The 13,758-nt window shown below is 33.6% G+C and overlaps 1 protein-coding gene across 1 annotated transcript; it reads right to left on the minus strand.

Annotated features, from left to right (window-relative positions):
• Positions 1–525: 525 nt before the first annotated feature.
• Positions 526–13,516, minus strand: LOC106050775 (aldo-keto reductase family 1 member B1-like). The gene is made up of 10 exons (XM_056044269.1): positions 13,324–13,516; positions 10,458–10,622; positions 9,286–9,402; positions 9,067–9,144; positions 7,899–8,015; positions 6,566–6,669; positions 5,792–5,864; positions 5,096–5,179; positions 4,890–4,972; positions 526–3,741 (listed from the first exon to the last, which is right to left on the minus strand). Exons 1-10 carry the CDS (start codon positions 13,414–13,416, stop codon positions 3,699–3,701), a joined length of 957 nt encoding a protein of 318 aa, XP_055900244.1. The 5' UTR covers positions 13,417–13,516; the 3' UTR covers positions 526–3,698.
• Positions 13,517–13,758: the final 242 nt, after the last annotated feature.

Raw genomic sequence — 13,758 nt, forward strand, 5'->3', positions numbered from 1 at the left:
CCCCTGGTCACCCCCATGGGAGTTTTGTTTTGCTATTCATTTAGCCTAGTTACCCCCTCAAGTAACCGTTTCCACACGGGCGCCACTTTGAGGCAGAATAGCATACCCGCGAACATACAAACATAGAACTGTTATAGCTACGAGTAGCCGCAGGTTTTGTTACTTTCATTCTTGTTAGTTCCCTTTAGGCTGTTATGTGAAGAGCTTCTCAGATCAAAACATTGATCACAGACTAGTAGATGGTATTCCTTTGGCCAGAGAATGCCCATACATTTGTAATGGTGTTGGATTTGATGGCGTTGGCCTGTATTCAAATAAGTTTTTGAATGAAAGTTTAAGGAGCGGTATATTCTTTCATCCATTTCAAACCAATATTTAATGTTTCAAATGTTCCAAAAGCTGAAACTTGGCCAAACATGCCTCCGAGAAGAATGCTGATAAACATGCCCCTGGGGAGAATGCTTTTAAACAAGTTGCCACATTGGAACAAACTTAAAACTTTGTTGGACACATGACACAAACAGATTCTAAGAGATGACATTTTTAATCAGAAGAAATAAATGCATGTAGAAATCAAACGTATATTTACAACTGTAAGACTTTATCCAAGAAATCTGGCCAACAGTAAAGCTAAATATAACATTGGGGGAAAAAATCATTAATTAAAAACAATACTTCAGCTATCCCAATCAAAAAAAGTTTTAGTTCTAGGGTACAAGGCAATCCTATAAGATAGAAGGCTTTAACAGAGAAACAGGCAAAGACAAACACATTTTCTCTAGTACATTAGCTGTTGTTTATGAATCATTGGTTTTCTCTAACCAGCAAAAGAAATGGAAGTTTGGTTTCATCTGGAACACATCTGTTTATTTTTGTCTCAGAAGATTCAATGCAAATGACGCTGGGCAGTTTATATACTGATATAGTTATATATATATAATAAAATAAACACTTATTGTTTGCATTAACAAGTCAATAGCTCTGGGTTAATTATAAAAAGCAATCACATTACAACAAGTCTAATAGTCCAAATAGAATGTATATGTTGAAGCTGCTATAAACCAGTCAGTCACAATTGATGAAGCTTCCTTCCTTTTGGGGGTAAGATGAAGGAGTGGACATTGTGACCCACTGGCAAAGTGCATATATGTATTGAAGCATGATCTCAAGAGCCAGAGGATACAGTACATTTAGACATGATGTGCATATAGGTATTTATATTACAATGTAAGCCATTATCCGTCACTGACCAATATAGAGTGAATCTTCTCCTCCCTATATTGTTAGCCATTATCTGTCACTGACCAATATAGACCAAAACAACTGTGAAGAACAAGACAATGTCAACAGTGGATAGAAAAGGATGATGGTTCTCAAACTATGGAGACATACATATAAATTAATGCTGATGGCATGATCTGATCGCTAAATAACACAGAGTGATGACAATGATTAAAAAAAATGTTTCTTTACAAGAGTATTGGTAAAAAATTAGAATAAAACTGTCCATTATGAACTAAAGTTCTGATTTAAAAATTATATGTAAACATCACACAAATGTAGCATTTGTTGTATAAGACACATTGCAACCCTTGTTTACTCTCATATAAATGAGCTTTAGTTTCAGCTTTCACCAGTACAAACTAACAATTTGTGTTGACATCAATTCAGTAAAAAAGAAAGTTACCAGTAGACTTCCACCTTATGTGAAAAAAAAAACAACATTTTTTTAAAATCTTGAGACTCGAACTCTCAATGTGACAGAACTAACCAAATTCAATCCAATACTGGATTCCAAATATATTTTAAAAATTAAAGATTTCTTTAGAAAATATGTTCGACTCAGAATGATATTTTTATATTTTCTGGGTACCATTTGAGTTTTAGTAGTTTTCTAGAAGTCAGGACCAAATGAAGCATTTAGGTTTTTATTTTGAGCTGAACTAATACTTGCATTGTATCCAGTCAAGGTGTAAAGTGGTCAAGTTTACTTGATGCTTTACAACCTTCAACTAATTTACAACTAACAAATGTATCAATCAAATTTTTTTTTGTGGCCTTGACTAGGCCGCCAAGTGTTAAACGATTGGCCCATTAGTTCCTAAAAACAGTCAATGTATTGGTCTTAAACTGAAACTGACGGATTTAGCTTCAAATGTGTGCACAAATCACTTAAGTTGTGGAGTTTTCAAATTAGACAAACCCATTTTTTTAAAATCTTTCTTTAACTAGTTGTTTAGCTTCACTTTGACAGACAATTTATTAGAAAGGTCTTTAACACCAGACCAGCTCTAGTTCACTCAAAATACAGTTTAATGATGGACATTCAACTCTGGTTAGGGCTTTACAAAAATATTAACATTTAAAAAAAAAGGATGATTAGTGAATTCTATGTGTAGAAATTTGAACATAATGAAAAAAAAAAGTCCTACAATTTTTTTATTTTTTTTTCAATTTTAAAATCATTCTAACATTTAAAAGCAAATGTTTCACTCTGTTTAAAGAACCATTTTATAACAAGTCTTTTTATCAATCTCATTAACATTGGAAATAATATAAGATACATTTCACAATAAACTTACATAGTAACAGTCTATGTCACTAGTAAGAAATTTTTTAAATTTTAATTTCAATGTCTGTTTAAAGTAAATGACCTAATCATTCACCTTAGACTTTCAATTCAATGTCTAAATGTCTTATGTTAACATTCACCCAAGACTTTCAGTTATTTGTTTTTTTCACAATGAAATCAAAGCATATTAAGTAGCAACAACAATACAAGCACAAGACATGTGCTATGATGTGCTATTATACAAAGAAATTCTGCTTAAGTTGAAAAATAAAACAGTCACCTTTAAGAGAGGTGCTTATTGAGCAGAAACTGGTTCCTACAAGTGACCTACATTATTTGTGAGAGGACAAACATCAATGTCTGACAGAACAACCTATAGTTCCATTACAATATTCATATTGGGAGTTTAACCACAGACCTTTGGCTTGGCAACTAGTTCTAAGCTACCTATCCCCCATCAAAATAAAAAAAAAGGTTGGACTCTCTATAAACCTAAAAACAACCAACATTCTAAAACAGATGATGAACAAAACCAGGTAAGGCACAGCTGTTGTAGCCCTCAATTTCAATATCAACAGTGAACAAATCATTTATGGCATCACCTTTTGGAGTTTAAACAAAAAAAAAAAAATTGTAAGAAATGAATGGAGTTTCTATCTGAAAAGATCAACATTTGAGAGTGGTCTAGACCTATTTTATCAACATATTAAGAATGGTTTAAACAATAAAAAAAAAACATTCCTTACATGTGACAGAGAAACCCAAATCAAAATGTATCATTAATAAAATACAAGGAAAATACATTTAAAAAAATGATTTGATAAGTAATACTTGCAAGAATATGTACAGAATCAAAAAGTATTTACAATAAATCAAAAATGATAATCTTTGGCATACCATTCATAGTTAACAGTTCACAATGTCAATCAAAGCTATTCAAAACATAAAATCATATTGAAAGAGCTAATTGAAATACTTTCAAAGCAACCCTAACCTATATAGAACACACTGATTCAAACATCCTCACACTAAAAACATGTGCATGTTAAAAAAAAAAGCTTGTAGAATCACAATGGCAACTGTGGCAGGTAACAGGCATCTAAAACAACTTGTGGTGGGCAATCTATCAGAAGTCTGCATTAAAAGGGTAATATTTGTGGTTGACAGCTCTGAAACACAAACAAACATATCTTTAGGTTGCAGTTTAAACTATTTAGAAAGTCCCAAGAGATGAAACTCACTTTGGAAGCCCAACTAAACGGAGACAATGTTTTTCTTACACAACGCCAAGCTAGTAACCGTTATATGAATTTCCCTTCCAGTGATAGTCGTAGCAAAAAGTTCAAAGAATCCCATCAAAAGCTAAATAAGTAGTATGGTACATTTAAGGCTTATTACTGTCTTAAAAGTGAAGCTCTCTTATGTCAAGTTGCAGCTGGTTCATAACTTAGCCAAAGTATTGCCTGCTTTGGAGATCATTTCCAAACAGCTGAATCTTGAGTTTGTCAAGTTGTTAATTTAATCCATCCTTTAAAGCTCTTCCAGTCCAACATTGAAAGGACAAGCTTTGATATTCCATTTCATACTTTGTGTTTGTAACCTAAACTGTTTTTAATTATCATTGCAGAAGCTCATAGATTCCATGGAACTAGTTGATGTTTTTAGAGGCAGCATTCAATATGCTAGGAAATATTCAGAATTAAATGTAACATCTATTTTTAATAGATTGCATTGTAGATATTCATCCATCAAGTAACACTGACAAGTTTCAAGTAAAAATTGTGAAGTCATTCTACCATTTAGAGGAGTTCAAAGCCTTGCGTGCAGGATTATTCAGGAAATGTATTAAGATTTCCAATCTTCTGCATTAGGCATTCCAAGAATGATATTTGGAAATGTAATTAGATGTACAATCTTCTGCATTAGGTTTTCCAAGAATGAAATGTCTCTACTAAGTTTACCAATCCTGCGAAAACCAGCAACCAATGTTGCAAGGCAGGCACTTGATTGTAACCCACAAGGAAAGAGGAAAGTGGGCAGACCCAAGCAAACCTGGAAGAGGTCGGTCATCAGTGAAGCTGAGGGTACTGGAATAACATGGGAGCAGATGAAGAAAGCTGCTCAGAACGAAGTTAGGTGGAGAGGTGTGGTTGCGGCCCTATGCTCCCCTGGGAGTGCACAGGATTAAATCAAGTAAATCAAGTTTACCAATAATGGATGAGAATACTATTGTTAGCACATTTACGGATATATAATGATCACAAACTCATTCAAGCTATTCTGCTCTCCTCAATTGAAATACAGTTAAAGTACTCACATTTTCTCACTATACACTTTGTAGTTTCTATTCAGTGTTTCAAGTTTAGAGATTTCCTCATCTGTTAGTTTAAAGTCAAACACCTGGACAACAGAATATCAACATTGTTAGAAATATATTAGCCAGCTCACCCACTCCAGAAAAAAAAAGACCAGATATTGCCACTGTAATAATCAAATGAATTATTTGGACATCAAGACACTCACCTCTGTATTTTCTGCTATGCGTCTGGCGGTTACACTCTTGGGTACTGTAGCCAAACCTTGTTGGATCAAATATCTTATAGCAACCTGTAGAAAAATTAATACTGGAGGATATTTTATGCCAATAAAAAAAAAAACCACCAAATCACAAAATTCCAGATAAATGTCAAGTTGAAGATTTACTTGAGATTAAAGCTGTAGGATGCTGATCAAAACTGAACAAGAGAATTTTATTTATTCAAATTTCAATATCACAAAATAGACTTAATAAATTTCTTGAATATTATTATTATTATAGCTTTTATATAGCGCTACTTTCATGCTTATAGCATGCTCAGAGCGCTTTTGGTCCAATCTCATTTGTGGACCAGTGGGGGGGGGAGGGGGGTATCTAGGAGTTGGTTTTCCGTGCTGCCTTTAGGCGCTCAGTAAACACAACTCTGCCCGAGTCGGGCGTCGAACCTCGGGCCCCTTTCTAGGTAGCCAAGCCAAGCCTAGTTCAAGCGCACTTGGCCTCTCGACCACGCTTCCCACTAGCACTAGTATAGCCCAGCTGAACATATTTTAAAAACCTGTGAAGAGTTTAAGTGTCAAGAGTAGACGTGGTTGAAAAGGTTTGAATGTTATTGCATACTTAATAGTTCAAACTAAGTATCTCTTCTGTGGTGTCACAACAATGGGCTATAACCTTTGACCTACCTGAGCTGGTGTCTTTTTGTGGCTATCAGCTATCTCTTGTATCACAGGTTCTTGTAAAAGCTGGAACTCTGCACTGTTGAAATCATTTAGAATAGATTCATTGAGATCTACATTTGACAAGGAAATGATAATAACACAAAGTAATGAGCAATGTTGACTTCACTTAGTGGATAGTTCAAGCAAGACTTCCAATGTTCAAGTAACAGAATTAGCTAGTTACATAACCTCTATATTATTCTTGGAATAAGCTTTGATTCACTTGCAGCGTACACATTTAAGTCTATTTTATTCTTGTAATAAGCTTTGATTCACTTGCAGCGTACACATTTAAGTCTATATTATTCTAGTAATAAGCTCTGATTCACTTGCAGTGTACACATTTAAGTCTTTTTTATTCTTGTAATAAGCTTTGATTCACTTGCAGCGTACACATTTAAGTCTATATTATTCTTGGAATAAGCTTTGATTCACTTGCAGCGTACACATTTAAGTCTATTTTATTCTTGGAATAAGCTTTGATTCACTTGCGGTGTACACATTTAAGTCTATATTATTCTAGTAATAAGCTTTGATTCACTTGCAGCGTACACATTTAAGTCTATTTTATTCTTGTAACAAGCTCTGATTCACTTGCAGCCTACACATTTAAGTCTAGTAAGGTATTTTACTATGTTCCAATCCTATTTTAACCCATACTGTGACTTAGCTTCAAACTATTGCCTATAGCACTATAGCATACACACTGAGTTGAGCAAATAGAAAAGTACAGCTTACCCTTTACTGGGTGTTCCTAAGGGGGAAAATGCTACGACAACTAAACCCTTAGACTTGGCAAATTCCACCAGCTTCTTATTGGTATTGTAGCAATTGACTTCAAGCTGCAATTCAAACATTGAAATTAAATTATTAATTGAACAGTTCATGGTTATCATTATTATTTAGTAAAATAAACAAAAAAAAAAGTTGAAACAAAAACTCTTAATGTTGAATTCAGTTTAGATTGTTTGTTGTAGTTTTAAACCATTTCCTTCAAAATGAAATGTAACAACAGTCAGTGGAAGGAAGATGAAGGTCTGTTAACCAGGAGCATAATGCCATTAAAAAGAATTTCTAGATCATTTTTGTGTTTGTAGTCTATAATTAGTATCTGACATAATATCTATGAGATTAGGAAATGCAAGTTTAAGACCTGTTTATGGACTTATGCAGATATTTCAATAATACTGGACTTTGAGTAGTATTTTACAATATGCCTTTCTAAGAACATTGGCCATGATATAACCAGTTGTAATCTAGTTACTTTTTATAATTACTAATTCAATTTGAAATGTTTTCAGCAATGTTAAACACTTCTAAATTTGTTGCCAAAGTCAATATTTGAAACAGAATTCTTTTTAGAAGGTCAATTATTCAGAGCTTGCTATATATAGGCACTGGCCTGATTTAACACAATTATCTACTTAGATCTCTCTGGTGGCTTCAAGCTGTATATGTCTCATTTCACAAGGGTGCTGAATTGAGAACATTACTTCTCAAGCAACACAATCAAAGTAGTTGGCCATCCTTCTCAGAGTTTCCCCTGTCTCCGTACAAAGCCAAACTCTCCATGCTGACCAATCATTTCACTCACATGTTCCCTATTGTTGTGTAGTGCAGAGCAAAGTAGTCAAAGTTTTCCTCCTCAAGGTGGCATTGTCGACAGCACGAAACAAAGTTTTCCATTAATCTGGCAAAATAGGTTCTGACCAAGTAACTCTAGCTCTATGCCTGAACTTGTGGTAGATCTGTTTATACATCATTGAGACATCTTATTTTTTCAATTGCAAGGCATTTTCCATTTTGATCTGTCCATTGGAATTGCTGAGCCCGAAGTTTTTGTAAAAAAACTTTTTTTTTAGATGATTGGATTGCTAGTCTTGTGAACATCCAAAAGTCTTTGTGGGCCCCTAGTTTGCAGGTGTTTATTTTTAGTCCACTCTGGACATATTATTTCACAGGTTGTAGAAACTATATCGGGAGAGTGCTCCACTACATAAGGAGGCATTTTATGAAATTCTAGAAAAAAAAAACCTAGAGATGTGAATTGATAAGCTTTAGACAACTCTACCTGTATGGCTACTGGTGGTATTCTAGCTGAATCTAATAATCTTTGAATTTGTTGGCTATTAAAACTACTCAAACCTATGTCTCGTGTTTTCCCCATGTCTCGACAATCTTCCATGGCCTGAAATGAACAAAAAATATGATTCCTTTATTATCTTAAAAAAAATTATTTTTAACAAGTTGGTAAGTTCATGGTCAACAGGTTAGAGTAAAAACACAAGAGATTTGATCTTCTATACTAACATACATAGTACCTGTTTACGTTAAAATGGGCTCAAATGTAGAATAAACATTATGCTTTGGGCTATAATGCAATGAACACATTTACCTCACTGCATATATATGATGCACTCAAATTATTTTGAGAAATAATGAGCAAACATTTGGTGTCAGCAGTTAGACCAATAAGCATTTCTAGCAGTGCAATGAAACAAATGTGTCTCCATCTATTTCAAATAGTCTTAAAAACAGTGAAACTGGGTTTACATAAAATGTGTATCAACTAGAAAGTGAACAGTTTTTTAAGTAAACTTATTAAAAACAACTCATTGGCTCTCAAAAAAGAACATGCACAAAATACAAAGAATATTACAATATCATGAATAGCTTTTGGAGCGTTACTCCCAACCAAAAATGTGCGTGTATAACTAACTATACATATATAACTAATCATGCATGTATACATATATAACTAATCATACATGTATACATATATAACTAACTATATATGCATGCAAGAAATTTAAATTTAAAAAACAAGTTAAATGTTGGATGTGTGGCTGAGTGACATAAACTGCTAGGCTACCTATCAAGGGGACTCGAGTTCAAAACCTGATTCTAGCTGAATAGTGTTTGCTGAGCACCTAAAGGCAGTAGGAAAACTTTATCCCAGATTATATGAGAGATTATATAACTACCCATGCACATACACAAAAAAAAAGATTGGACCAAAGCACACAGAGCCTGTTATAAGTATGAAAGGTGCAATATACAAAAGCAAAAAAAACAACAACATATTAAAAAATTAACAATCTTACATCTGATTTTTAACAAATTATTTTAGTAGATAAATAAAATTCTATCAAATCTGTTTAGAGTTGTAATTGGAAGGATCAACTAAATAGAACTTTGACATATTCCAGATAACAGTCTGTAGTATGCTGATCACTTACTTGCCAGGTATCTATGTAATCAACATCAGAGCTTATGGCTTTACCATTTTCATCTAGTGGATTCATTTCTCCACCTTCCTGAGGAAAGATAAAAGTATTTCATGTGTATCAACAATCTTTCTCCATTACACTTTTTTTGTGTATTCAGTACACTTAAGATCAAGCTAATTAAAAGCACAGGAACCATTGTTAAAACTTAATGAAAACAAGTATACAAACTTTATAAGCCATTGGCCAGTGCATGAGATAAAGGTCTAAATACTCTAGTCCTAGGTCATCTAATGTCTTTTTGAGACTTGGAAGAACTAGTTCAGGTTTGTGACAAGTATTCCATAGCTGAAAGTAGATTTATATTAAACAGAAAATATGGAGAGAATTTTTTCCCCCCTAAAAATCATTTACAGCAAAAAAGATAAGGAACTAATTAATAGGTAAGTGAGTTAGATGATGGCATGAAAAAGTGTTGTTGACTAAAACTAACATTAGTAAACAAAATGAATTTTGAATAATAATTTATAAACTAACTCTTTAAAATGAATTCACAACATAAGCAATTTCTGTGAGGGAAAATAGAAGCAAGATTTATTGCATACATAAACATGGCTGCTAAGTCCAATTTGCAATAAAGAATTAGCAAGAGTCAGGCTGTATCTCTGGCAGGTTAGATTTAGTTATGAAAAGATCATGTGGTGCCTCAGTAAGAATGTCACAGTGTTTTAGATCTATTCCCAGTTAAATACAAAGCAAGTTCATAATCAAATTATACAATGAGACCCAAGTAACTAAGCAATAACAATGCATGATTTAATACAATATAATGAAATTAGTTGAAGAAATAAGAATAATCCTTTTAGCAACTGACTCATCAAATTGATCTTGTCTTCATTTACATAGCTTTGCAATGCAACTTTTGCGCTTCTTTTAATAAACTCAAAACAAAAGACATTTCTCTGCCGCTTTACTTGTATAAGGAAATTTCCAAACTATTTTAGTTTGCTTGTTGAACTGAAATGAGCAGTGCATCATAACACTCTCAATGTCTCCTGTCTTTGTCATGGATCAAAACATAATCACAGCATGTCAGAGAACCTTTTTCTTCTTCTAGTGTTTTTAAATGGATGCTACTTTTGGAGTTTCTATGTTCCTGCAGTTAATTTTAATACAGGTCAGGCTCTGTCATGGTTCATGATGTTGACATGTTTTCATATTACTCCAGACACATCATGAAAAATTCTAAGACTTTCAATGTATGAAAGGAACTGGACCCAAGTTCTAGGAAATGTCCAGAACATTATAACCAAAAAAACATTGAAAATAAAGCAAATGGCTCATTATAACCAAGAAAACATTGAAAACAAATGGCTCAAGCTCCCTAAAGCCCACTCACTTACTTTGCTGGTGATAAAGAGATCTTCTCTTTTCACTATTCCCATGACAAAAGCTTCTTTAAGTGCATGACCAACAGCTCTTTCATTTCTGTAAATGGCAGCACAGTCAATATGACGATATCCAGAGCGTAATGCAGATTTCACAGCTTCAATAATCTCCTCTTCACTCTGCGACAAGAAAAACAATTACATGGATGCCAAGACCAAAGAAATCAATGAAAAAGGTTGAAACAGACATTTCTATAAGTAAAGTAAAAAAAAAAGTAAAGTTTCCATTACAGACCTTGTTATCTAGGGGCAGAAGATGTTAAGATCATGTTTTTATGGCCAACAGTTAATGAGCAGGGTGTCGTGGCCAGCACAATGACCAACCGTCTTTACTTTTCTCAACTAAAGTCAGGTACCCAATAGAGTTGGTTGGACTCAAGGTCACCTTAAAAATCCTGAAATTTCAAATCTTAGTCTTGACCGAGATTCAAACCCAGGACCCCAGGTTCGGAAGTCAAGTGCTTAACCACTCAGCCACTGTGCTCCTTAAATTTCTATAATACTTTCAGAATTTCTCAATCGGAATTGTTTGTTTTTTTTGACACAGAAACCTAATTTATAAACCGCAGGACATGTTTGTGTGTGTGCCTATTACAAACCATATTTGTTAATATTCATGGTAAGGCTAAATTTGGAATTTTCCTCTACTTTGGGTGTAGAAAAGTTGACCATGGTTATCACAAGCAGTTGAGATCTTGGTCAACAGGTCCACATGAATGCGTGTAGGGGTATATGATTGGAAGTGAAAGTTAATGACTGGGCTCTGAGAGAGAGTCAGAGACTAGAGTTTGAGAAAGTTAGTCGAGAATTGTTAGACTAGGAAAGTGTTTTCCTATCAGAGATTGAGAGTTTGTACTTAACTATTTTTACAATACATCTATTCAAGTCAGAACTTCATGAAACGTGGGTGGGCAAAACCTGAATGCTGATCTTAAAAATGGCTCTAGCGATTTTTCTAGAAAACTAACATTTGATGTATAATGTTGAGAAAAGAATTACTAGCTCATTGGCCACATGGGGAAAACTCTAGTTTGATTATTATATTTTTTCAAAGTAAATAATAAATAAATGTAAATTTGGCTTGAGAACTAGACCCAACATCAGTTTTGAAAAGACTATCACATTCTTCAAAGGACTATCACTTTCTAGTTTCCAAAAGTAAGGCATAATTGATTCAAGATTTTAATAAATTAATGTTCATGAAAATTTTTCACATTGTCTTCTAACTCTAGATTTAATTGGCCTCCTTCAATCGTAGAATGACTATGCTTCATCTCTAACACTTTTTCATATGGCCACATTTATTGCAGGTCAAGGTGGCTTTCAATTTGGTGGTAGAGGAGCTGGCTGTTTTCTGTGTGGCATGCTTTTCTTCAAGAGCTGAGGCACATGTTTTCTCGCTGTCCATAGCTTTCTTGGTCACCATTTCTCTCTCTCTTAAAAGCCTAACATGAGAATTAAAGGAGTTGTCCATATAATGAAAGTACCAATTAATAATAGCACAAGTTTGCATTGCCCGCTGGCCTAATGGGTAACATCGTTTGTTCAAGCAGGTGACGGGTTTGATACCCAATTTGAACCAGACATTTTTTGTATATCATGTACACTAATAAACATTTTAACTTTTGATGAAAAATTACCACCTGAGAAGCTAGAAATTTAAGACAAAAATAGTAGGCTTTTTTTCTTCTTCTTCTTCTTTATAGTTCTCAATATTAATATTTTCAATAGTTTCCAGATCAGGTAGCTTTCCATGAACTGCTGAAGTTCTAGATATCTAGTTTCTTTATTCATCTGTCTATATGACTATAGTATAGTCTATACTAGTAAGGTAAATTTCTACTATTTAGATTTAGATTTTAGATTCTTATCTTTCTTATTTCTACTAATCTGAGACTCTAATCTAGAATTTAGACCTAGACATCTATAGTCTACTATATTGACTATTTTTATATGAGTTTGAGTATATTCTCAGTATATGATCTATAAATCTATATCTATAACTTGTCTAAAGAAAAAATCTAGATCTATATAGATCTTGATCTAAGTTACTTAACTTACTACAATTACTAGTCTATAAAAAAATATAGATCTAAAGACCCTAAAGTAGAGTCTAAGATGCATGTGTGTTACAATTATGATAATTTACAAGCAAAGTATTTTAGATTATCATTATTATGATTATACTTTATAATTATAGATCTAGACTCTATAGAGTCAATCTAGACTCGTTAAATTATAAGATTTACAAAATATAGAATAGATAGATCAATATTTGAATAGATCTTAACTCAAGTCTAGACCTAGATATCTAGACTAGTGGTGACTAGACAATTACTAAACTTAAAGTGACTAAAGTAGATCTACAAAAATCTGCTCTACTCTAGACTCTAGATCTAGTAGATCTATATTATTATAGATCTAGATGTATAGTTATTTTCTATGCTACGATTATAGGCCTATTATTTTAACCTATTTACTATTATATAATTAGATTCTACTAATTCTAGACTCTACAGTCTACTAGTCTAGATAAATCTTGGGCACTGGGTAGTAGAGCTCTGTAACACTCTGTTAATCAAATCTAGATCTATTGTAACAGTTTAATACAACTGCTACTGCTAGGTTATGTAAAGCCCTTTACATGTGTCTGATGTGTCACGCTTGTTACACATTCACTGGACGTGCTCGATCAGCTGTTATATTATGCTGACACCGTAATGCGGTGAGGAAAAGTAGGGCAAGTCAAAATGGCATAGTTTTTCTCAGTTTTTGTAAAATGTAATGTAACTCTTAAAAGTCTAGATCTAGATAAACCCACCTGCAGAGGAGCGCAAGTTCCTAAACCGAGAACTGGAATTTGTCTTCCACTGCTTAATCGTATGCGTTCTGTCTCAATATATTTTTTTGCCATATTAAATTATAAATTCCAACAGAACAGTCAGTAGTCACACAGACGGTTTTGTATCCAAAAATGCAGACGTGCCTTGGGTTACAGCCGTGGCCTTTGAACTTGGTTAAAATTACTTTTGACCTCAACAAGGTCACCAATCAGCAAGAAAGGTTAGTCCACAAATCCAGATCCATGGGTCTTGAATCTAGATCTAGGTCTGGGTCTAGTTATAAGTCTAGTTATTATGTAAATTTACGATTCGAAAGATTAAGAGTTGAAGTTGGCCTATTTCTCGAATTCTAATTTCTTTTAACTAATAATTACATTTAGTCTTTTCTAACCTAGATCGTATTGATTTATACA

Source organism: Biomphalaria glabrata, chromosome 10, assembly GCF_947242115.1.
Source record: "Biomphalaria glabrata chromosome 10, xgBioGlab47.1, whole genome shotgun sequence".
In the NCBI taxonomy this organism is placed as follows: Eukaryota; Metazoa; Mollusca; class Gastropoda; family Planorbidae; genus Biomphalaria; species Biomphalaria glabrata.